Genomic DNA, 26,342 nt, shown 5'->3' with positions numbered 1-26,342 from the left:
GTTAATTATTTAATTAATTGGTCGTAATGGCGTATTTCATCTTTCATTTTCTTCTATTGTAATACAATAATAACAATAAATTCCTTGTGTTAATTAACTTTTTTTTTTTTCAAATGCCAATTAGTGTCAATCAGTTTTGCCCCTGGGCAGCAACATTAAACACTGAACTTAACACCCGTTGATGCTATTACACATGCTGGTGATGATGGTGAAAGTCTAGCGTTCAACTGATTGTACTGTCTGATAAAGAAAACAAGAGGTTGTTGTTGTTTCTTTTCATGTAGCCGCTTTAGGCTCACATTTTCAGCATGTTTTCATTAAGTTGCACCGCACTGTAATCTAAGATAAAGTTTAATTTTAGACTGTGTTGCTCTTTTCCATAAGAGATTGCCTTTTAGGCTGATGGAGGCGCAGAGAAATAAATAGAAATTTGGGCAAACTTTGCTCTCGGGGGCGGCGTTTCAGGCCAGACGCGACAATATTAGAATCATCGCTTAGCAACCTCGGCCGTAAACCGACAGCGGGTGTCGTAAAAGGTAAAGAGGCTGGTGTTGAAAAGAGTCGAAACAGATCCCATTGTGGTGTTGGAGAGGAGTGAATCGCTGCCTGAGAGAAGAGGAGAAGAGGCGATTTCGTGACCATAAAGAGACTCGTGATAAGCGGACAGACGTGGACGTGAATGCACAACACAGACGCTGTTGCCCTGTGTGAAGAGGACCGCGTCGTCCAGCCGGATAGAGCCGGTATATGAAGAGTTAAGACTCGACATCCCAACTGTTTATTTCGGCAGCTAGCAGGCTAGCTGGCTAAGATACCTATGTGCTAGAAATGGGAAGCCCGTGTGAGTTCGCATGATAGAGATCTTCGTCGAGCTTGGAAAAAGCTGTTTTGGGTTTAGATTTCGTCGGCGGTGATTTAAAGTATCCGTCGCCCGCCTAGTAAGTCGCCGCAACTTTGAAGAATGATGTCAACTGAGCGCTAAGCATTTCCCTACTACAGACCCGGAGAGGGAAAAGTCATACAGGTTTGTTTCACAGGTTTTTCCTTCTCCGCTCGTTGCAGTGCGTGTTGCACTAAGCCTTTAATAATGTGAATAGGCACAATGAATTGAATGAGTCGCTTGAACTTATTTATTGTAGCCTCGACTTGAAAGGGTGAGTAAAGCTGTTTTCTGTCTGTAACGTTATTAACATATAAGAGCATGCTTGACACTTAAAGCTCCACTGTTGCTACCACAAAAATAATTAAACGATTAGATAAAATACCAAACGACAGAGTTTTCTAGAAACAAACCCTCTTATCAGGTTCCCACATCCGCTGAACGATGACAAAAGTTTGTTATTACTGTTAATAGAGCTGCTTCTGCTGTTATTTTTGTTATAATAGAAATGTATTTGCCATCTCAAAAATGACCGTCTTTCTTTAGGTAGTAATTAGTCGTGTCCATCGCAGGTACCTAAACACTACTTAATTTTGACTACAAAACATAATTCACAAAGCTGCAATGGAGTGTCATCATGCAGAGCTGCTGTGCAGCCAGACAGATATATGATAGTCCCTTAAACCTCTAAACATATATTCCTTTTGTTTGGATGCAAAACCTGTTAACTTATTGCAACATCATTGTTGTTAAGAAGGTATTGGTTTGCTTGAGGCACCATTAATATTTTTAGATTTGGTCATTGAAAGCATTTTCACACGTTTTGCAGTGCTTCCCAATTTTTTGGCACTGTAGGTTTTGACTACTCAAAAACAGCGTACCTCAACAGGTTTCCACTTGATTGCCAACTTGATTTGGATTGATTTGCTATGGATTTGTCTTCCTTGCTGGCGTGAGCAAGCAGCAGGTTGAGCAATTTGCCCCATCATACAGAAAGGCTCAGGCGATTAAAATGAAAGCGTAATTTGCAATAATGGCTAAATTGACTTGACCATGAGATTACTGCGATTGTACGCTCTTTGCAAACCTCTGCCCTTGATTTCTTAAAGGGAAAAATAGATTACCACAACAGTTGTACTGATTGGTCCAGGAAAGGCTTATAATAAGTCCCAAGGAATTTCTCCTTACAGTGTAATGAATAGAATAGGCTGCTTAGAATAAAGTTTTCCATATCAGGAGTGTAATTGTGGAGCCTTTCTGCAAGGTTAGTTGACAAGGGAACTATGAAAATAGACCAAGACACTTTAGACGTTTTGCTGGTGGTTGATTTCAATGTTTCTCAGCACTCAGCAAGAGAACGTCTTGTAATTGTAGCGTAAAAGCTCCCATAGGAGCGCTATATTTTGAGTTTTTGATGTCCAAACTCACCAAAGCATACTCCAATAAAGCAACAGATTGCGCTACATTAGGAACAACCTGAAATGAAATAATAAATGTCTGGCAGGTAATCAATTTTATCCCCTCCCACTCCAAACACATTTCCCATTTGTTTCAAACTGAAGTTTGTTTTGATGGCTTGTTTTATTCAATCAGCTCATGGTGTAGCTTCACTTAGATTAGACTTAGATTTGTTTTTGCAATAGTATTAACACGAGATTTAAATGTCTGACAACTTGTCAAACTTCTACGGAGCGATGTCGGCTTGTGGAATTGCGCAGCTGTTTAAATTTAAACAAAACATGTTATCAGCTGAAGAATCCAGAGCAAGACTTCCCAGCTCAAGTGTGTCCTTCCTAACAGCTGCGGCAGTTTGGCGCCACGCAGATAACATTGATATTCTCATTAAAACCTCTAGCGTTTGGTCCGGGCCAGAGATGAATGGACTAATGTTAGCGTGGGGAAGCTGCTAATTAGTGCTTACATTCTGAGGACTCAATTTTCCATTAGGCGTGCGAATGTTACTGTCATTTGTATCTATCCATCACTGTCTATGTGTTTGCTGTACTGAGGCAATCCAACTGTGGCTGAATGTTTTTGTGATCAAACATTATTGACTCCCTCAGTCGATAACCTTGGCAACAGTAGTTCCTCTCTCCAGCTAGAGCCGCACATTGCAATGGAGGAGGGGGCGGGGGTCAGAGGAGGCTTTTTCCGAGCTTTGAGTAGGGCTTGGTGGTAATGCCGGCGGCCTCTGGGGGTAGACGCGCTCATGTGTGTGCGTTTTGTGCACATCTATTCAGAGATGGAGAAGTGCTGCTCTGTATTCAAGTGATCTCTTTCCGTTCAGTTTCATCACAAGAGCAATAACTCAAAGTTTCTCTCACCTTGCTGTCCACCAGCTCGGGTCATATCTTTCCTCTCTCTATTTTTCCAACTCCTCCACTGTGTTCCTGTCCCTTTCACCACTTCCTCTTTGCACTCTCTCTTTTGCATTTCCAGTGAAATTAATCAAGCATGTTCATGTGTGGCTTGACTTCATTATATCATAATGAAGTTTAGCCTCAGGTGCACTGAAGGAAATGGGTTAGCCAGACAGTAGCCCTGCCCTCGTACACCATTATCTGAAAAGCCAGTTTTATACAATGACTGTGAAGATTATTCAAGAAGGAAATTTCCTTTTCAACCCCCTTCTTTCTTATCTGGGTTATTCTGTCAAAATCTAAGTTTAATAAAAGTTGAAATATTAGGATATTACGATGTCATCTGCCTCTGCCTCGACCTTTGCCATTCTGTTTTAAGCCAACATGGGGCCGATTGCTTCATCTTGCGCCTTTTCTGTCCCAGTAATGAGCCATTTTGCGGCTCTTAACATCTGCCAAACTTGGAACATTTTGAATGCGAGACTCATCTCCCATGCATGAGGAGTCAGGCATCCTTTGATTTGCCCTCTTTTCTTTGCTTCTCTTTCGAAGCGCTCACCGCAATACTTTGTAGACTTGAGTACGCTGAAAAACTTTCTTACCCCAGTTTTGGCAGCGGCTGTGTATGATGAAAGGTAATTTGGTGCTTATTCTAAACATCATTATCCTCTTGGTATTGTGCATCCCTCCTCCTTGTAGAGTGCAGAAGGAGCAGAGGAACTGTGGGGGGGGCACGGAGATAGAGGAGGGGGGCCTAATTTAAAACACGAGTCTTCTGTGGGCACAGTGAAGTTTGTCCAAAAGAAAACACTGCTTTAAATTTGACCCTCTATTCCAGTGGGTAACATCTGTGTTAGAATATAAAGCATCTGGCTGTAATTTAGAGCTTTAAGTGAACTTTCCCCTTGTCAAAAACCTGAGTAGGCAACCTTGCCATAGAACTCTATGTCCTGTTAAATAACTCTCAGCCATGGGGTGGCAATTCAGGAATCGCGTGAGTTAAATAAAAGGTTTTGCTGGTGTACATTTCACAAGAAACACTCTAGGGGGGTAATTACCAGGGGAAAATATCCCCGTCCTAAATGACCATGTCATCCTTCCAGTAAAGCTGAGTGTTTTGGTCTCATTTGCACTATTACCCTGTGCGTAGCGGCGGCAGGCTATAAAAACTCTAATCTAGTAGCATTTCAATTGTTATACTCTTTTGCTTCATGCTAAACAGAAGTACAGGATCAAAGACCAACCATCGGTGGTAGGTTTGTGCATTTCATTGTCATACCCTGACTGTCTCCCACATTAACAGAACGAAAACACAGTGTGTATTTTATCCTTTCCCTCCAGCAATTAGCAACCGTCACTGACATAATCCAGGTAACGCAGCATAGGTAATTGAGGCCTAACTCTTTCTCTGGAGAGGACGAAGAAGCTATCTATCCTCTCCCGTGTCAGTCGCCAGCTCATGCATCTCATTACTCGGCAGTGTCTAGGTCTTGCATCGGGGCTTGTTCCAGCTCGCCCTGCCTCTTTTGTGGCCTTCCCTAGGGGATGATGAGGTGATCTTCTTCTCGACCTGGTTGAGGATGCCTTTCGTCCTCTTCAAGCCCTTTGCTGATCCCAGTTCAATCTCGTATCTGCTCCCAAGATCTTGCAGCCGTGCCGTGACTGCCAGTGTCAAATGCTAAATGGAACTTGAATTGGAAATCTTGTAGCCCCTGGATGTTCCGTTTTCCTGTCAAGCAAGCCGCGCCCTCTCGCTCTCTGTAGCACAAGGCACACATCCATTTTCACTCCTGTTTGAAATTGTTTATATTAGTCATACAGACTTTGTTTCTTTATTTCCCATCTCCCAATCTGTCTTCCTTTCCCAATTTAATTCAGATATCTTGTAGAATTTGAATACATTTTTTTTCCCCCCAGACCCTATTAAATGATTGTGTTGGTGTTCTGTTTAGCTCTTTCTGAATGGGTGCAGCTGAGATCTTATTTGGTTATAGTCCATTAATCACACTGTGATTGTGGAAGTCGGCTCAATGTGGACCTACAGTTTCTTTATTTTCCTCGCCCAATGAAAAGCATTTTTTGACTGTTGCCTGACGACAAATGTTTTTTTGTACAGTTTTGCTTCTGACATTTCACAGGTTAATGTGGGCATGAAGTGTTATATTCAGAAAGGGTGCTCTAAATTATTTATTCATAAAGTCTGAAATTACCATTATCATTATGCTTCATAATGATAGAATGAATAAATAAATATGTGTCGTCCCATGTCTTGGGAAATTGTGACAATGCCATTAAGATTTACAGGAGCTCTTTTGTTTAATACAGAGTTCAATTGATTTACCATTGCTTCTGTTTCTTAGATGTTAAGTAAGGCTGTCACTCTCACTTTCCCTGTCTTATTTATGGTACACTGCTCACTGAGTCACATTTAGATTTGCGGTGCGAATAGGGGGGAAAAAGCATGAATCATATTTCCCTTTTCCTTTAAAAAATATGTAGTTCAGCTGTCTGTAGTCCCCCCCCCATTAGGATATGGTCTATTTTTACATTAGTGATGTTGGCCTGATCTGCTCGAGGTATTTTCAGACAGAGGTGTGTGTGTGTGTGTGTGTGTGTGTGTGTGTGTGGTAAGAAGTAGTGTATTCAGCTTCTTATCTGACACTCCACAGCCGCACATCTCTCACAACCGCTGCTCTCTTGGCTGCCTCTAGCCCCCGCGTCTTTCCAGATCTCGGCCACTTCGATCTGAAGGCAAAATGCTAGGAACCCATCGACACGCACGCTAATCACACTAGTGAGCCTGCTCGTTAGCCATGCCCTCTCAAGTCAGCTGTGCTAATAAGCATGTCCTAATGAGCTCTAATTGAGGATAGCTAATTTGCATGGCCAGAGTCATTGTCTTTCTTAAAGCGACTTATAAGACTTACAAGACTCACTGCGAAAAGGCTGATTGGAGGTGTGTTACATGGGCGGACTATGGGGGAATTGGGAGCTCTAACCATTCCCTTCTCTGCCGGCATCGATATGCCTAATGGAGGTATTCACAGATTCTTTTTTCCCCCCCTCAACCACGGACGTTATTTTAGCGACACCAGCCATTTTCAAAGAAACAACTTCAAAGCATGATTAAAACGAAACAGGGCAACTCTGATCAAAGGTTAAACTACGCACAGCGTGACTCTCTTCACAATGCACAGTGAGATTCCTCCATGTGAAGCGAGATGGGGGGGGAAATCAAGAATTCTCTGCTCAGTGTATCTGTTGAGGTATGCAGACAGCGTGTTATTTTGCTGTGCATCAGAGGAAAAGTGATGGATACTTCTGTAGCTACAGAGGGAGGGCCTCTGAGGAATCATCCTCAGAGTGCAACTTATTTTATTTATACTAGGAAAGGATGTTGTACATTTCCTCTTAATTTGATCACTGACACTTTATTTTCCCCTTTTCTATACTTTTATTTATCTATCTTATATTGGGGAGAGTATACACAAAATTATTTCCCAAAGAGAAAGCGCTCAAACAGGCACAGGCAGGTTTATTGCATTGGCTGTGGGCCATCTCATTTCTGCTCAAAAAGTAATGAAATCTCGCAAATGACCCAAGCAATTCAAATTTGTGAGACAATTTCATATGGCAGAGACAGTGCTTCTTTGTTTTATAGGAGGGTATCGTTTGTTAGAACTTTTGGTGTTCAAGTTGCAAGCTAAGCAGAAGGAAAAAAATAAATAACTCCTTTTCACTTGTCTACGAGAAAAGTGGCAATTTTGCTGTTATGCAATGTAGCCTTTTTGTATTTGCCCTGATGTAATGAGTTCCTCCCTCTCTTTCTTTGCTTGATTTCAGGCCTGCTGGCACGAGGTTGCACACAAACACCAAGAAGAAGAACATGACTCACAGGCCTCAGCCAGAGGCTGGCACGGGGCAGATGTGCCAACCCCACCCCATCGCGCCCCTTTAGAATCTACCCCGGTACACCATGAGGCATTGAGGTTGGCTCCCTGACGATCATCTCAATACCTCTCCTCTTCCCTATCCCTCAAGAACCCCCCCTCCCCCTCCCTGCATTGTCCCCATCATGCTGCGCTTCCTGCCTCTCAAACTTGGCCGCCTGTACCGCTGTCTGAAGCTCTTACTGGTGGTGGGATTGTTTGTCATCTTGTTGATGAACACCCACAACCTGTTCGCCTCCTTCCAGAAGAATGAGCTCACTGACAGACGCTTCATCAACCTCAACAAGTGTCCCGCCTGTTTTGGCACCAGCTGGTGCCGCAAATTCATGAACGGCCAGGTGTCCTTTGAGACCTGGGGTCGCCTGCGATTCCTAGACGTTTTCAATGTCAAGAATGTTTACTTTGCTCAGTACGGCGAGCCCAGGGAGGGCACCCGCCGTGTGGTGCTCAAGCGGCTCGGCTCCAACCAGGAGCTGGCTGAGATAGACCAGAAAATCTGCAAGAGGGCCACAGGCAGGCCGCGCTGTGACCTCATCCAGGCAATGTACAAGACGGAATTTTCCCGGATCAATGGCGATGTTCGCCTGCTCACTCCAGAGGTGGTGGAGGGCTGGTCAGATCTTGTGCACTGCCCCTCTCAAAGGTTGCTGGACCGTGTGGTCCGCAGGTATGCTGAGACCAAAGACTCGGGCAGCTTCCTGCTAAAGAACCTTAAGGACACGGAGAGAATGCAGCTGCTCATGACCTTGGCATTCAACCCGGAACCACTCGTACTACAGGTACCGTCTGTTTCTCAACACCGTGTGTTTAAATGACAGGAGCTGTTTAAAGTGTGATACTTTTGAGCGAGTGATGTTCTTTATTTTTGTTGTGGAGTGTTGTTTGACTTTTGCAGTCTTTTGAAGAAAATGTTGCATCTTGATAAAGAGGTGTCTGTCAGCTGATGTGTGGCACCAGGTGTTTTCACAGGAGTTGATAAGCCACGGTTCCTGGATTACCTTTGCTGCAAAGAAGATAAGAGCATCGGTACATAGCAAGCCAGGGTGTTGGCCCGCAAAGCCTCCAGTAAATTACAGGGTGGGAATCCTCCTTTTCCTTCCTCTTCCATAGATCTTAGACAAGCCATTACACCCTCCCTAAACTCTAGGCTGCTTGGCCACTATCTGGAGCACGAATGTTCCTCTGCTTAGAATAGAGAAGGATTTAAGAGCTGTGGCCTCCCAAAAGATGAGAGATTTTGGCTGACGGCAATACTGCATATTTAACACTATATATGTAGGGCAGTTTTGAATTATTCAAGGATGCATCTGTAAACGGTCCACATTGTTTTTTATTTTAATATACGTCCACTGGAATGTCCACTGTATTCTCGTCATTTGTGACAGCATGTGGAGGGAGCTCTCTGACGGGGCTGCTAAGTGGTATCAGCATAAATATTCTTGATCCTTCACCAATCTTACAAAATAAGAGCTGTCTGTATTTCTGCTTTACAGTACAAAAAAACCCTAATAGGTAATTGAAATGACCAACTTTAAAGGGGCTGACAAGAACTGTTGTAAAGAACATCTTGCGCTTTTTGAGGCTTCTGATGTTTAGTTTTGATGAGACTGACAGAATGAACACTTTCATTTTTAATAAAGTTGAAATAAAATTAGAAATCTTGAATTTGACAGAGTAAATTTATCAAATGACAAATGCTGCTAAAATCAAAATGCAACTTTTTGTCTTGTTTTGACATCAGGTTAGGAGTAAAATCAAAACCACTTTCTATCCTGTCTCCCTGCAAGGCGAGGCAGCCATACTGTATATCATATAAGCACTATCCACATTTCCATCACTGATTTTTTTCAAGTAGCCAATCAATTTCGATCTGGCATTGGCCGCGTCTCACAAGGGGACACAACAACATTGTTCATGGCCTGTGTAGACATTCAATAACTGACCTCCAACCCCCCCTGCTACACATAGAAGCTCACACCTCCAGGCATTTCAGGGGACAAAAGGCGAGATCAGCCTTTTAGGCCGTCAATCTATAAAATCTGATTAGCCGTGTGTGGTCGCTTGACCTCCTCCCCCCTTTCCTCCCTTTCTCCTCGTTTCTTTCTTATTAAGTCTTTCTTCTTTCTATCTGTGTCATCCTCCTCTGTATTTTCCTGCGCGCTTGTGTACGCTTCACAAACTCTGGCCAAATAATTCCATCAGTGTTTTTTTTAATGCCATTATGCCCCAGTTCAGAGGCTCTGTGAATCACCCCCTCTCATCCTTTACCTTGCGCACACACAGATACAGACATCACACACACCAGCACATCGTGCATTGTCCGCAGCTCTCTTCCCTCCCTGCTCCATGTAGCCTTCGCATGTTTACAGGCACTCATGAATTGTTGATCTCATCTTGAACTTGTGACCTGTGCGCATGAGAGAGAATGCTGTGCATGCACCATAGATAGGGTTATTCGTCTGGATATCAGATGAAGAAATGCGGCAGACGTCTAGGAGAGATGCCTTGACTTTTCATCAGCATCACTGAACTCAATAGATGAGGAGAAAATTTGCTGAGAGACTGAGAGACCCTATACACAAGGCTGGGCAGCAGTAGACCATAAAGAAGTAATGGCGTCTGTAGAGAGTGAACAGGAGACGTGCTGTACTACAGCACCTTGGTCTCCTTTTATGCCAGAGGTTAGTGCCACTACGTTGGGACTGGTTTAAACAAAAGGTAGAGGAATGTGGGCTCAGGTTTATGGCCAGTTATTTAATGAAATCTGATCCTTATTTCAACCATTTATCACTCTGCCTTCTTATCCGGCCTGGAGCGATGCTGCCTTTCGCCTGGCTGTAGTCAAACACCTCTTCAGTAAGTTAAAGATGCTGTTGTCAGTCAGTGTATAATTTAGCTTTGCTATATTTAGTGTAAATGATTTCCTGCTGTCATTGGTTGCCAGTGATGTGGTTTTGGGCTTTTCTCTATCTCTTTTCTCTGGCTTCATACAGTTAAATAACTGCAATAACATTTCTGCCGTCTGTTCAGTGAGCTGCACTCTCGCTCTCTTAGAATGGCTTCTGTTTCCAGTCTTTTGAAGCCACAGGCAGTAAATCGGCCCTGTTGCACTATGAGAAACCAGACCTTCTCTGTCAGTGGGAAACAATCTGCTGTGTTGTTTTGGGTCTGGCCAACAATGCGTTTTCTGTGTACGCTGCAGTACACACACACACACCACCCCCACTCCTCTGTCACGTGGAAGACCATTTGTCTTTGGGGAATAAATATTTTTGGAAGACAAAATGACGACAGCCGAACAAGAAAATCCTTGTGCAATGAGAGGCACCTTATGCAACTTCATCTGTTTTCTGTCTTGTTTCCTCTTAACCAACGCTGTTTTTCTTAAGGTTTCACAGATAAGTTGGGCTGGAGAGGTTTCTCTGTTGCTGTGATAAATTACATGTGTCAAAGGGGTGTCTCTTTGCCAACCAGAGAAATTCCATGATGCTTTTTAATTTGACCTCTTATTACATAATAATATAACATGGTTTGCATGAAAAGTGCATACGGTTCGCTCAAACCATATGTGTCGTCCTCTCCCTCTCCCTCCTTGGCCCCCTCCATAGATGACTCATTGATTCATTAGGTGATGGTTGTGTTTGATGGAGTACATCTGGCCCAACCTTTTAAATTGGTTCGATTTAGCCTACTCCTCCTTTCCAAATGATTAAGCTTGGTGAACTAGCCAGAAGCATGTGACTGCGCTTGCACCCTTTTTGGTCCACAGCTCTGTCTTGCTCAGTGAAGCTGAGAATAGGATGTGACAGGCCTGTAGGGTTAACTTAGCCATCTCCTCTGGTCTCAAATCTGTCTCTCTCCCAGACGGCCCTCTCCGTCTTTTCTTTGACTGTCTTTCCCCACCTTCCACACATCTACCTCCTCCCTCGTTCAACACCCCGCCCTCACCTGACACAAGAGATGTTCTCGTCAGAAGGCATGAACCTCTCGCGCAACGCTGTCTTGTCTTTTTCCCAGAACACAGACGTCTCACGCTGATGTTAAATCGGAGAAGAGGCAGGAGAGAGAGAGAGAGAGAGAGAGAGAGATTAGATGATTGACCTTATCTCCTATTCCCCCCAAGATTTTTGACAGCCACGTTTTAACGCAAATGTGAAAGTAAACATTCACAACGGTTTGAGCAAACACACTAGCAGCTTGTTTGAATTTCTTTAAATGGGGGTGGGAGGATAGCCTCTTTTTAATGAGGCTCTGCATAATCTATTACGATGCTCATCCACTTTGGGGAAACTAAGCCAAAGTAAATAGAATAAATTCAGGGTTTTCCTGGTGCAAAGTGAGGTAAAGGCAGTACCTGAACTGTGACCCACTGCACTTTGATTTATTTGTAATAGGAAAATACATTTAACTGCATGAGGTCATAAGCAGATGTTTCAGCCTGCCTATAACAGCTATCAGTCAGAAGATCTTATAACTAATAATTGAAAAAATACAGTGATTTAATAAGTTTTAAATTAAATAATGACTAGTCAAACAGTAATTATTACAATGTTTTTTTTACAGTAAAATGCAATGAAACAGCCCTGGAATAAATCTTATTTTTATGACGTTTTTTCCACGGTGGTCTATTGTGAAATTGTACTTTTGCAAGCTAAGATAGACTGAGTACATGTTCAGAGAATGTCTACACTAATATAAAAACTGTCCTTATTGCCCATATAGTTATGTTTTGGCAAAGGACGCACAGAATTTGAGCCCTTATTTTGTCTGTGCAGGAAAACAAACTGAAATCGCAATCTTATGGTCTGCCTTTCTAGGTCATGCCTCTTTTACAAAGAGGATCAAAGCCTGTTTTGTTTTTAGTTTTATTTGTTTCTTTTCAATTTAATCACAGACACTGCATGCTTTCCCGGCTTAAGTGAGAGCCTTCTGTCTCTAAGGCCGGCTCAGTGGCTGAGGTCCACCGGTAAATAGTATTTAAGTTGCTAGTCTGTGATTAGAACCTTTTGTTTTTGGGGTCTGGGGGATTGTGACGCTCTTAACACATAAGAGAGGAGGTTGTGTACGCCGCTTAACCCTGCTTCAAGTGCTCCCAAACCCCCTTTCATTATTCTTATAGGCCTTTGTGTACAGACTGAATCCTGTTAGGATAAGACAGGGAGTTATCTGGGCCCAACTCCGCTCTTTTGGCTGCCCTCGCTGGATGGAGGCCCTGGTGGAAAGGGGAGAAGAGAACGAGGAGGCGAAGAGTTGGAGGGTTTGTGTGAGTGTGTGTTGTACAAGCCAGGGTCTTGTGGTGTTTTCCCCCATTTGAATGAGCCAGACTGCTCGTGTTACCATAATCCTTTCTCCCTCTCTACACGCACACACGCACGCACACGCACGCGCGCGACAGCTGTGTTTGGTTAGGTAAATGCCTGTGCCCCCACGCTCATCCCACCCACCAGCTCCTTCTTTAGATCCCCCCCACCCCCACCCCAGCTTCCTACAGCCTAAACCCCAACCTACGTTACATCCAGCTCATGAAGATGCAGTTCTGCAACGTTTTAGACTCTAACACCATTCACCACTCTCCCTGGGCCCCTTTTAAGATGGCCGATATGGATCAGTAACGAGTGGCTCTTTACTGTACCGTGTCCCCTGGAGAGCCTAGGGCCTACTGTTAGAGCATGAATATGCTTTTTAGCAGTCTGCAGTAATAAAATTGTCCACTGCATTAAAGCGTCAAGCACCTAGTTCCTGTCAGAGAAAATATGAGAGGTCAGGGATACTCTGTAGCATCGTCCAAGTCTTAAGCGTTTACACCCTTGAAATTAGTAAAACAACTTTTATTAAATCAAACTCCTCACTGGAGTGTGGATGTTAAGGAATCTGGTCATAGGCTGTTAAGTCATGTGAAATACTTAATTGCTCCTTGTAGGAGAAATTCTGTGTTTGTCTTGTTCTGCGGAGAGGTTTGAGCGTAGGGTCAATGATGGCAGTCTCCCTACTCACAACGCAACTCAGCTGCCCCCTGATATAATTGGCGCCTGCTCTGAAATACACAACCCTTGATGTAGGCCTCAAACCCACAAACTTGGCCTCAGACCTGAGGCCGAGCTTCACTTGCGTTTCATCCCCAGCCATGTGGGCGGCAATACCACCTAGACTGAGTCAACACCACTGCCTATGACTTAACACATTCCTCATCTTCCAGTGGAGGGGATTTATGAGGTGGCCCCGTGCACAGGGGCTCAGGCTCAGGTTGGCAAAGGGTTTCAGCTATCAGCTAGCAGTGGAGTGTTTATTAGCAACCCCAAGCTGCACTGTCCTGTGCTCTGATTCTCTCTCTATACAAAGCAGGGGCCTGCAGAACTCAAAGACCTAGCTAACCCATTTCTATCACTGCTCGGCAGTGCTCACTGAATTATGTGCACGTTTTTTGCTTCTGTGCTGCACACGCCGACTGTACACGGCCTTACCCGGTCTAGCTGACCTCATTTTGTTATTGGCTCCGACTTCTCCATGCACACACACACACGCACCCCCAGCAGATCTTTCTAGTTTCAGTTTTCTTCATTCAGTGTGTGTGTTTATTTATTTATTTATTTATTTTTTTCCTTTTTCCAAAGACTGTTGCCGGCTCTACACACTGTGACTTTGCACTCTTTGAACCGCATGTCTGGTAAAGAAAGAGGCCGGGCCTATTCTGAATTCAGATATATATACACACTTAACAGTCTCCGTCTGTCCCTAGTCTTCTTTCTCCTTTGTAGACAGACACACACATGCTCTCCTCAGCCTAATGCTCTGACTAGGCATTTCCTTCTGGAACTGACAACATCACTACCCTCTATTGCAGGTTTTAGGGGGTGGGAACAAAAATAGAGAGGGGGAAGCAGGGTTAGCAGGAGAAGCAGCAGCAGCAGGAGACTAGAGCAACAGAGAAGAAAAGGATAGCGCCATGTGTGCCAGGATGAGGAGTTAGCGCCGGCTCCCATGTGGGGCCTGAGCTCTCGCTGCAGACCAGCCGACTGGATTTTAAACTTAAATGGCCAGCAAAATGCCAGACGGGGCTCACCACACATCCTCCAGACACACAAGGTCAACGGGAGAGCTGCACAGAAAAGCGACATGTTTTTTTATTTCAAGTCCGGCTTGGCAGCCCCAGCCTTGCGGAGCAGATGTGACTCCTTCTTAACGCTAAGCCCCGTTTAATAAACAGGCTGAATAATGTTCATTTTGCAACATCAGGGTTGAAAGGGTTGGGGTTTTTTTTTTTTTTTTTTTTTTTTTTTTTTGTTGTTGCTGTTGTTGTCTGACTAAATGCGTCTGTCATGCCACACTTCCGCAACTTTACTGTTTGATCCCCGGACTCTTGACAAGTCCTGTCCCAACTCGTTTGCTGTGAAGCGGTGGGGTTTTGTTGAGGATAGAAAATGTTGAGAATTTACCACACCCTGCTCGGGGCTTTAACAAGCTTCACACTTGAAACACGTCTGTGGCAAGCTACTCATTTCCTTCTTGCTATAAGTAGTTGTGGTTGCAGGATGAAGGCAAGGTTCCTTTTTTTTTTTTCTTCTTCTTCTTTTTTTTTTTTTTTTTCTTTATTAGTAATTTATTTTTTTCCTCTTCTTTTTTAAATCTTGCATTTCTAAAGGCAGCTCTGTGTGTCCGTGTGGGTGGGTGGGTGTGCATCTGTGCGTATATGCGGGCTTGATGGACCAGTGTTCTTTGCAGACCAGCCAAGGCAATATCTTGGGAGCCACTCATGTTTACTCGGCCTGTGAATAGAGGTTGTTATCAGCCCTGGTCACGTTGCATGTTCTCATTCACATGCACTAGGATACAGTTTCACACAGACACAACAAACACATGCACACACACACAAAGAACCCCTTTGGAACTCACACACACACACACACACACACACACACACACACACACACACACACACACACACACACACACACACACACACAATGCCCACCCCCTCCCCCTGAGCAGCCCAGTAGAAGGGCATGTCTTTGTCAGCAGATGTCAGGACGCAGGTGTGTGTTCCTGTGCCTCTCGCTCCACTCGTTTCATCCTCTTCTCCAGAGGCTGCCCATTTGTCTGTGGCCCTGTTTCATTTCAGCCCTCTCCAATCTCCCCCCAAGAGGATGCCAGTGTATCTGTATCACAGGGAGGGAAGTGGAAAGCACAACCACACCCCCACCTCCCGTCAATGCTACTGTAGTGGACCAGCACAACCTTTAAGATTAGATTAGTCAGGCGTGGGCCTAGAAGTCACTGTGAGGTTGTCTTTAATGAGACGATTCTGTTGGTCTGTTTTCCGCCCTCGCTTTCATTGTGTGTCTCGAGCCAAGCTCATTATTTCTGTAACGCTGCAAGAAATTCTTGCAAAAGCTGTGTATGGAAAATAAGAAGAACATTTGGCACCAAGTTTTGAAAGTTAAGCAGGACATAAAAGGTTTTTAGCCAATGACAGGAACAAGTAGTGTAAGACATTTCATTTTTTTTTTTTTTTTTTTAAAGCGGTAAAAGTCGCTGGGATGTGTCATTGGCAGTTCTGCACCCTCAGCATTTTTCAATAGCATAACATTATTGGGAGACGACTGGTAAAATTCACTACCTGTGCAGTACCCACACATACAAGCACGCGCACACATACAGTACCTCCTGAGTCTACTTAGAGATAGTGCAGTGGATGTAACATTAGGCTGGGCTTTCCAATTTATTTCACCCCCCTCCCTCAACGCCTCATTGCGGACGTTAATGACTTCTACAGAGTAACCGTTTAAAGAGTGCTAAGGGAGAATGACTGGTGGGACACATGGGGTATTTATCAATTTCTGCAATAGGCAAGTTCGATTCCAAAGCTCAGGTGCCAACTTCTGTGTGCCTGCCAACACTGTTCAATAGTTCTCGCCTTTAAACTTATTCCATATGATACTTAAACATAGAAAGCACATGAAAATGGCAACCATGTATCAGTTGTCAAGACCTGGGTAATTGATGCAGCGCAATCAAGCCTGTCAGAGCAGTGAATGTGCGACATTTATGTTAAGAACCACGGACGAAGGCTGGACAGACTTGAAGGCGCTCGCATAACAGTCGTTGACAGTGTATGAAAGTAGCCTTGGGGCATTCATCCTTCTCCTCCCTCCCATCAGCCATCCCTCCATCTGCCGTCGCTCTACTTTTGCTCCCATTCAGGCTGCAACCTGACAACAAAGAGAGAGACGTGTTTAGCAGGCAGGTCTTTGCTGGTTTATTCCTCCTGTCCACTAGAGCGGAGAAGTGAAAGACACTGTTTGTCTCTTCTGTTTGCTGTCTCCATCGTACTCTCTCTCTCTCTTCTGCTGCTTTCTTCCCACCCACCCCCCCAAACATCACCACCACCACCCCTTCCCCACATTTATTTATCCATTCACCCTGCAGTGCTGAGAGAGTGAGGACTGCGTTTTACAAAGCATGGTTAGCCGTAACATTGGACATGCTAAGTTTTGTCAACAAGACCAAGAGCCGCTTAGATTTGCAGCAACATAAAGCGATCTGAGGTTTGAATCTGGGTCAATGGGAAGCAGGCCTAATAGGGATGTACCAAAAACTGATCAGGTTCAACGTAATATTTTCCATACCAACTTCAGAAATTAGAAAGCCATTTTAGATATTTAGCCTGTTCAGTCTCTAATCCTAAAATCTCTTATGTAGGATCCCTTTTGGCAAGCAACATCTCAGTAGTCTGAGACTGTCTCCTTTCCAGCCAGTACTCAGTATTTGGGAGTGCTGTCAACTCACCGTTACGCTTTTGTTTCTTATGCCGCATTCAGACCAACCACTAATTTTCGCCTCGCGACGCTTTCCTCGCGTGAGTACATTCGCTGCAAGTGTTCACACACAACACGAGAAGGCCATTTTAACGTGAATAAATACAACTGTATGAACCCAAAGTAAACATTTTGCTGTGAATAAATGGCAATAAACGGATTAAACTGATGCCGAAATAACTACAACATGATGCAGATTTGTTAAACATATGAATTCATGCTCTGTCAGGTCTGCCAGCAAGATAGCAGGACAACAACTTTTAAAATGTTTGTTTTCTGAATGGAGTTCAATCAGGGCTATGCTATGCTAACTTGGTCACAGTAAAGTACAGTGATAGCTGGAATAAAGTTACAGACACGTTTTCTGAACTCACCAGGTAGTTCAACCTCCTTGCTTTCTTTTCTCAAAGTAATGTCCAGTTTTGTTCGTTTTTTATATAAATATGAAGTCGTAGTCCGACAGAGCTAACGACGCTAACAACAACACTGGAACCGGATGTGCATGGAAGCTAGGTGCTGAGAAGCTCCAGTGAAGATAAATCAGCATTGAAATCTAAAGTAAAAAGATAATTTAATAAAAGCAGTTTACTCCGAGCTCCTCCCGCGAGTAAACTACGTAGTTGTCAGAACAGAATCCGACAGACTATGGGTGTTTATTTGTCCAGTGGTTGCAGTGCTGCTCCCTGCTTCTCTCCCCGGCCAGCAGTTTTTCAATTCCCCCGCTCTGCCTGGCATTCTCCACACATCGCTCTGAAGCCTCGGTGACATACAGACACTCTCAACACTGATAGGCTATCGCGACTCAGCGTCATGCGACTTCTTCGCTTGAGTTGAAAATATTCAACTCCGTGTAAGGCTAATAAACCAATAGTTTTTGGGGAAGTTGAGGTGAGTCATTGCCAAGGATGTCAGGCACAGACAGACAGACAGGCTGCTGGAAGCCAGTAGTGCTTCCTGCAGAGACTTTTGTCTGGCCCACAATTGATTGGGTCACCTCAGGGAAATGGGCTCGACCGAGACTGCATTGCATGCAACTTATCATTGTCCTCCCCTCTTAGTGGTGGATCTTTCTTTAAACTGATGGGAACAAAAGATACGCCTAAGGTATAGATTTACACCCTGAAACAGACTGTGATAGACTGTAAAAGTGTTATTCTCTGTTTCTGTGTAGATAGTAAAAAGTTGTGAATCATAATTGTTGCATCATCTTCAAGATTATTTGTTGTTTGCCAGTCAAGGACTCCTTGCTTGGCAACCTTAGCCTTCATTTAAAATTGTGTTCAGCTTGTTGCATCTTGTGTCAACATCAGTTGGGGTCCATATGCTTTAGCCTTCAATACACTTAAATTATAGCCAAGTCAGGGGATATAATAAAGGAGCTCAAGAGCAGCATAGGAGTGTCTGAGACAAAAATGTCTCAACACTAGTTAATGGTGCACTAGTGAAACTGCAAATTGCTGCACATCCGTTCACTGAGCCACAGATTCTTTTGTCACACACACCTCCTCAAAGGCACAGTCTCTATGTGGCAGGAGTCCAACTGTTGTCTTTGAGCTACGGCAGCTGTGTAGCTGACAAACGCGCGGTGGTAAATGTATGTTTTTAAATAATTTGTATTTCATTAAAGTTTAAAGGGAATTAGGGCAGCCACGCATATTTAAAATCCACCCCTCCTGACAGAAATTGAAGGTTGGTGCAGTATTGAATTACAACAAATGTAAAGTGAAACGCAACGGTCACAGTGGTTCACACTTTACCTGCAGTTACATGATGGTTCCGTGCCATATCTCCGATGCAGTTGGGTTTCAGAAAGGGAGGGCCACTGAGGCTCCTGTGAAACATGAGCGCTCTTGATTCTCTGTCTGTGTCTGTCCAGTGGCAGCCTGCCAGAACCAGCAGCCTAGGAGAGATTTGTTACATAGGAATTGTGAGCTGTTGTTAAGCTAGCATATGGCCCTGTGTTTATTGTAAAAGATGGAGACCTATGGCAGAGGGGTTTATTTTAAAAGATAGAGGTCTATGGCAGGGGGGTTTATTGTAAAAGATGGAGGCCTATGGCAGGGGGGGTTATTGTAAAAGATAGAGGTCTATGGCAGGGGGGTTTATTGTAAAAGATGGAGGCCTATGGCAGGGGGGGTTATTGTAAAAGATGGAGGCCTATGGCAGGGGGGTTTATTGTAAAAGATGGAGGCCTATGGCAGGGGGGGTTATTGTAAAAGATGGAGGCCTATGGCAGGGTGGTTTATTGTAAAAGATGGAGGCCTATGGCACATGAGCTCATCTCTCTGGGCTGAAGGAAAATTTCATTCTATTATTTTCCATTTAATTTGTCCACTCGTTGAAATTAAATGGACCAGGAGAAAACAAAGTAAGGTGAGAAGTGTGAGACACCAGAGCTCATGGAGAAAGATGGAAGAGACATACAGAATCCAGCCCTGTAGTATGTAGAATGAAACTGCTTCCCACCCAACTCACTTATTGTGTGTTTGCAGAAGTTATCACTTGAGTTGGTTGATTGCAGATGATGGTGCATGTGTTTCTGTTTTAGTTTGACCTCAATAAGTATATCTCAGCAGTATTAGGGTATTGTGCCACAGCAGTGATACCACATCCTGCTAGTGGTATTTTCTTGTTGTTATTAATGTGTTTTAACCTGTAATATACAGCAATTTCTTGTCAGCGTGCCCAAACTGCATTAACTCGGTTAGCCAACATCATGCAGCTGTTTAAACCACCCCACTGCTGCATCACAACACATAAGGCTTTCCTGCTAAATGCTGCTACCACAAATCACCTCCTATCAGTTCTCTGGAAGCACTGGGTTTAGCAGCGTACATCAAGTCATAGCTGTAGGGCTTTAACACCAACTGGCTCTTCTTTTATTAAATTTAATCCATTATACCCAGCGCGGGCTTCATTTCATATGATCCTTTTGGCAGATTTTCAACTATTGTGCTTAGAATTGTGTATCAAAAGTTACCCAAGTCTGCACTTGGCAACTTTGTGTCTGGCATCTGGGATTTTTCCTTTTGGTTCTCTTTATTGAGAAGTTGATTTCTGTGCACGTTAAACAAATATTTTTTGACAGCGTGAAGGTTCTCACCATTCTTGTGTTAGCCTCTGTTTTTCACAGCCAACGGGGCAATTCTGGTTTTCTTTCAGGCAACTCTATATTACAAAGACTGGCTTCTTTTTATCTGTGTTTTTAAATCAAAGTTTTCTGTTCTCATCTGTTTCTCCATCCCAGAGCTTTCCGTCAGACGAAGGGTGGCCGTTCGCCAAGTACCTGGGAGCGTGTGGGCGCATGGTAGCTGTCAACTACGTGGGCGAGGAGCTGTGGAGCTTTTACAACGCACCCTGGGAGAAGAGGGTAGATTTGGCGCGTCAGCTGATGGACATCGCCGAGCAGCTCACCAACAATGACTTTGAGTTTGCCCTCTACTTGCTTGATGTCAGCTTCGATAACTTTGCGGTCGGCCCGCGCGACGGAAAGGTCATCGTTGTTGATGCCGAGAATGTGCTCGTGGCAGACAAAAGGCTGATCAAGCAGAGTGAGTGGTAACGTCAGTCATTACCTGAACATGTGCTCTGTGTGTGGGTGTGTGTCCATATGTCTGTGATTAATGCCTTGCATATCTTATTCCCCCAGTTGCCATGACAATTCGTCTTTGTTCACAAACACCTGTGTATCACACATTTTAAACGTCACCACCTCCGGAGCTGTGTTAAAAGAGACATGCCGGTCATTTGTATAGGATAGTATTTACATGAACACTTTCTTAACGACTACTTCCCACTCAAAGTAGTATGGAGCTGTCGTTGGTGGTTTTATACTTGTGTAAGATTGGTGCTCCTCTAAAACTGCAAACTGATAATCATTAATTGTATCATTCATTGGATTATAACATGTCTACCCATGCACTGGTTGTGCCTCCTCTCCATCATCCAACTGTTTATCACAGACTTCCTCAAAAGCCAGGGTGTGATCGCTGACCACACCTTGAATTCTGTAGAAAACACAGCACTTTGTCAGAAATATATCTGCCAACTGCAGCTTATGAGGCAGTGACGAAGGTTCGAGGGTGTGGAAAGGTCCCAAGGGATAAACGGCTGTGGGCAAATCTGCACATGCTCGAGGCCTCCTCTCTTCTAAGAATACACTCCTTCAGCACCCCTTCTGCCTCCGACACTTTCGTCCCCATCAAAGCAAAAATCATTTGGATAACAAGCCATCTCCGCTGCCCTAGTTTTTTTTGCCTCTCAGAATAAACCTCATAACAAGGACAGAGAGAGCTATACATCACACACTCAGCGTGGCAGTTTCCTACCGCTCAGCCCCCCTTCCAAGGGCTACTTCAAAGAGAGGGACGACCACCCATTCGGGCTCTTAGATCTGTCCCTTCCTGCAGAAATCCCATTAAAGTGATAAACTGTTGTTTCGCTAGGTGTTCAGGTTCCACCATTGTGCCCTGTGACAAATATGAAGTAGTGTCTGTGAGTGGGTGTGGCTTGTTTACTACATTGTTTACCACAGGTTTAAAGGGCGGCGTGAGGATAAAAACTTGGATTTAGGGTTAGGCCTTTGGCACTTAGTTGTGATAGTTAGGGAAAGGGACTAGGGAATGCATTTTGACAGTGACTGGTTCCAGGTGTGTGGTGTAAAGGGGAACTATTGTGATGAATTTATCCAGAGTTAAAGTGCTGCTCTGCCAAATTATAACATCTGACACCAGAAAACCGAAAATACATGTTCAACATGTCAAGGTACTCCAACATGCCTTTGTATATATTCACCCTGTTGCCAATAGCTGCAATTTTCCACCCTGTCACAGTAGCCCTTTGCAAGTCCCGAAGCACAAACCAGGTTGAGACTCCCTTTGTCAGAGAGGTTGACAACTCAAGCTGCTTACCCTGGCCAGTCAGAGTTTAAGCCTCAAGAATGTTTACGTGCTCCCTGTGTGTTGGATCTGTTTGTGTGTGCGCGCCAAGTGCCGGTGCAGCAGGAAGACGAGGGATGACTGCTGTAATGAGTATTACGAGGTCACAGCCATGTGTCGGACAGCAGAAGGAAATAGGCGCGGTAACCTCCCAAGGCTCCACAAGCAGGGAATCCAATCCCTACAATTAGAGCCTGAGATTGAAAGCAAGTTAAAGTGCGCGGCGCGAATCTCATCAGTCTAAACTGGGGCCACTTGATTTGCAAATCAAACACGCAGAAAGTTCACGCGCAGTTCCACCCTCTTGTTACTGGCATCTGATGCGGCGAGTTTCGGCAAGATAAAACACATGCTGTGTTCAAGTTGTGCCGTGTGTTTGCACAGTCCAGTGGTGCGAAAGGAACCATTCCCCATCATTGAGTTTATAGCATTTTGAGGATGGTTTCACCCCCAGTGGTTTTTGGAAACACATGCTGTATAATGTAACACACACTTCACTCACTCTCATTCTCTTCTCCCTCTGAGACGCTCACCAACTTACACAAATACACACAAATGCAACAGCACTTGAAACACTCGCACACGCGCTGGCTCTCTCTTTCTCTCACATTCAAGAATGCACTCTAACACAGGCATGCATTGTTAAAACCGGCTTGTACTCTTGAATGCCACTAGTAAGGCTTCGCTAACAAGCATTTCAGGGCCAATGTCCCTTCTCTGTGTAGCGCTGGGAAGGCAGGGGAGTGAGGTGAATGTATACAAGTCCAACCTGAGCTCCTTAACATGGAAGGTACCGGATACACGGGAGACGAGAGAGTCTAGGCAGCCTAGCTTGTCCACTGCTCTCCCACTCATTTGAATTGGAAATTTCATTTTGCTTTGGAAATTTTCTAGCTTTGTTACACTCACGCCAGCAGTAAGAGCGGAACAGAGGGGATTGTGGTGCAAGTAAATAGACCTCAGACTTCTTTTAGCTTTTAGTTGAGTCTCAGAGTAGTTCTTCTGCTGTGCTCATCTTCGTCCTTGAGTATGAACCTTCTCCTCCCTCCTTGTTCTTTTTAGGCGTTCTGTCTGACGTGTGTGTCTGTCCATTAGTGCAAGTGAACAAGAATGGGACGCCCTACTGATGCTATCTGTCAATCAGCACTGAGGTGTGATGCATGGCCAGCTCTGAAACATTAATTGCTTTCACCTCACCTTGCTGCGTACATCTCTTTTTTATATATATATGTGTGTGTGTGTGTGTGTGTGTGTGCGCACGCGTCGTGGCGCGTGTATGCAGCCAGATCCATCTTCATCACCCGCACTGATTGAGGTTGATGTGCCCCCCCTCTTCGGGGGGCCACAGGGGCCCCTTGCTAACAGGGCAGTGCTGGATTTTTGATTGAGTTGTTCTGATGAGCCAGAGGAGAAGTGCATTACAACGCTGATACACTGATTATGTGTTTGCATCCTCTGGGTCGCCCCCCCTCCCAACAATGTTATTGATCTGCTTTTTAATGCACAACCCAATAGCTCTCTCATCATGCCAGGTTATTTTCTCTGCTCCCTCCTTTCCCCACAGAATCCCTCTAAAGAGAGAAAGCAACGTGAAATGAGCTGGAGAACAAATTTTATTTGCTCAATAAATCTGGAAAGTGGTTCATTTCTGTCAAATGAAACGGTAGATAAATTGTTTAGCTGTGTGCTTTGAAAAAGAATTTCCTGTTAGCGCCCGCGGGATGTCAAAAGTGGCACCTCGACCCTGCAAGCCTCTGGTCCAAGTTTTTTTTTTTTTTTTTTTTTTCTTGGGTAATAATTTGCACAAACCTTTGAAAAATAGCTGTTCTCCATGTTCAGATGCAGTCAGACAGTTGGTTGTAATCACTTTGCTTATGTTGGTGAAAAATGCTCTTACTACACAGGAAAAGTAGCCATCTAAAATGTAATCTACAGGCTGGTTTGATTTTCATCAAAGTGTCTAAGACATATCCCAGTCTTTTTACATATTCAACTCATGAAGGTTGTAAGCACCAGGGTTATGACCCAATAAATGCCTTTATATATTTGAAATGAATGTTGTGCACCTAAGACTATTAATATCACTGACAAATTTTTTTTATGATCAGTGTGTTTTTATTGCGGTGTGTTCATTTAACTGTCTCTCCGTCTCCCTGCAGACAAGCCGGAAAGCTACGACGTGTGGTATGAGAGCCGTTTTGAGGAGTGCGACAGGGAGGCCTGCCTGTCTTTCTCTAAGGACTCCCTTTGTTCCAGGGTCACTGTGGACCACAACTACTATGCTGTGTGCCAGAACCTGCTGTCGCGGTATGCTACGTGGCGGGGCACCACTGGAGGCCTCCTCCATGACCCCCCCGCCCACATAGCTAAAGATGGACAACTCGAGGCCATGTTGGACGAGTGCACCAGACCCAAAAAGCGATACGGCCGCTTCCAGGCGGCCAAGGAACTGCGCGAATACCTCACACAGCTAGCCGCCGCTTCTTCCTCCGCTACGGCCAGGTAATAAACGGAGACGGCGTTAGCCCGACGCACTGAGAGACTGGATCCTGTACTCTGTATCTCCGGACTCTTGAGATCCTGGTTCTTGTACATGATGTCATTCTCTCCCCTTTGTGCACTGGATCAGGAGAGTGTTAGAGGTCTTGCATCAGGCAGTGTAAGAATCAAACTTCAAAGCAGATTTGTTAAAGCTCTGGCTTTAACCTGACTTTGCACCCCATGTGAAAGAGCAGTGTGGCGCTAAGAGATTCTGCTTAGAACCAGAATAGAGGTAACCTTTCCTCTCCCAGGGTGGGCTGCCCTCCTTGATGGGGGGTAGGTGAAAAAGGGCTCTGGTAAACGCATCCCTCACTGGACCCAGGCTAACGCACACTAGGGCATTCAAGACGCAAGAACAGCAACAACATCGCACAGCCCTGACCACATCCATCCTCCTGTTCACTCCTCAATCCATCAGAACTGATGTTTCAGAACATTGAATCTTAACACCTGTTTCATTTTGCCCCCAGGATCTCTTGGTTGTTTTTTTTTTTTTCAGGGCTGAATTTAAGTAGATTGGTGCGTTTACATCCTTGTTGTGCCATGGCTTCTTTTTTTTTTCTCTCTGTAGCATGGCTGCAGGGAAGGCAAAGGTAGCATGAATCTCCTACTGTCAGGCAGCGGAGATTGCCAAGCTACAGCAGGTAGAGAGGAGAGGCAGAGGGTTGTGGGGTTTTGTTTTGTTTTTTTTTATGCAGGAGAAAAAAAGAAAACCCTTGACGGCTATATAAATCTAATTTCCTGCTACTCCAATCAATCACTTGATTTCCAGGATTGTGGCAATCATATATTTTTGGGGTTTTTTTTAGTGTTGTTCTTCCCTTCTTATAGGAAACAGAGGGTGTAAGACTGCTGCACATAGGAAAAGGAATGGAATTGGACAGTGGTGGTCCCTTGATGCAGATGTGCCTATACCAAAGAGGCTATATATAATAAGAACCCGAAGCAGTACAGAGTGACAGCACTTTTCCCTCCAGTTGTTCGCCACTAGAGCTGTCCAAAGGAACCGTAATGTGTAAACAATCGTAAATGAGCTGGCAGCCCATCCTCCCACCCCCAAAATCAAAGATTGGGCGGAATGTCACATAACCCCTCTCTGCTTTGTTAACCTCCCATACGACTGATAAATGATGATCAGATAGGCTTAGACGTGTTTTTCTTCAACAAGGTCAAAAACATCTTGACTAAATGAAAGTGGGGAAAATGAAGTGATTCTGAAGAGGACTGGAAAACCACAGTTTAAAAAAAAAAAAAAAAAAAAGCATAGTAGTGGCGTCCAGTGCCAATTCTTTTTAAATGTCTGTGATCAATCCTGTTGTGAAACTTCTCCCACTAGTGTTGCGTGCAGTCAGCTCTATCAAGTAAATGTTTAAAAAATTAAATGAAGATATCCTAAATTCCCTCCTTACTCCACAACTGGCGTCTGACCTGCACTTTAAAAATTTGCAGCCCAGAATTCTTTTTGTTGAATATTTAAACGCTCAGCACCACTTAGAGGTTTGGTTGATTTTACACTCAGTGGACCAGCGAATTAAAGCATGATCACAAATATAAAGGCTCATTTGGGAATGGATTATGAAAGATCTTGCTTGAATAACCTTAAAAAAAGAAGAAGAAATCCCCTCATATGTTTTTGTATGTCATCTGTCTTGATATTGTGAATCAGACGCTAAATGCCCAGTGGAGTGTTGTGTAGCACAGTCAATAGGCAGGCAAATAATCAAGTAAATATGAGCCACTCCGTCTACGGGGGAAACTAGAAAAGCACAGCAGTTGCTTTTTTTGGCCTTCTGCGAGACCCGGGGAGCTGACGTGACTCTGTCAGGCAGGAAAAGCAATAAAGAGAAGTTTGGCTGATGGAC

At 44.3% G+C, this 26,342-nt stretch overlaps 1 protein-coding gene across 1 annotated transcript; it reads left to right on the top strand.

The window, feature by feature from the left end:
• Nucleotides 1-552: 552 nt before the first annotated feature.
• Nucleotides 553-26,342, top strand: dipk2ab (divergent protein kinase domain 2Ab). Its single transcript, XM_038729152.1, has 4 exons — nucleotides 553-1,024; nucleotides 7,084-7,969; nucleotides 20,250-20,553; nucleotides 24,099-26,342. The coding sequence occupies exons 2-4, from the start codon at nucleotides 7,316-7,318 to the stop codon at nucleotides 24,443-24,445; spliced, it is 1,305 nt and encodes a 434-aa protein (XP_038585080.1). The 5' UTR covers nucleotides 553-1,024; nucleotides 7,084-7,315; the 3' UTR covers nucleotides 24,446-26,342.

Source organism: Micropterus salmoides, unplaced genomic scaffold (assembly GCF_014851395.1).
Source record: "Micropterus salmoides isolate LMB-PRFRI ecotype aquatic unplaced genomic scaffold, ASM1485139v1 Ms_hic_scaffold_1, whole genome shotgun sequence".
NCBI lineage: Eukaryota > Metazoa > Chordata > Actinopteri > Centrarchiformes > Centrarchidae > Micropterus > Micropterus salmoides.
Note: the sequence above shows the minus strand (reverse complement) of the source record. Positions and strands in the feature narration are given on the sequence as shown.

What these genes read in the sequence shown, in the direction of transcription:
- dipk2ab (XM_038729152.1), top strand. Translation starts at nt 7,316, where the DNA reads ATGCTGCGCTTCCTGCCTCTCAAACTTGGCCGCCTGTACCGCTGTCTG. An exon ending in CGGAACCACTCGTACTACAG is followed by an intron (nt 7,970 to 20,249) that starts GTACCGTCTGTT and finishes TCTCCATCCCAG; the next exon opens with AGCTTTCCGTCAGACGAAGG. An exon ending in CAAAAGGCTGATCAAGCAGA is followed by an intron (nt 20,554 to 24,098) that starts GTGAGTGGTAAC and finishes GTCTCCCTGCAG; the next exon opens with ACAAGCCGGAAAGCTACGAC.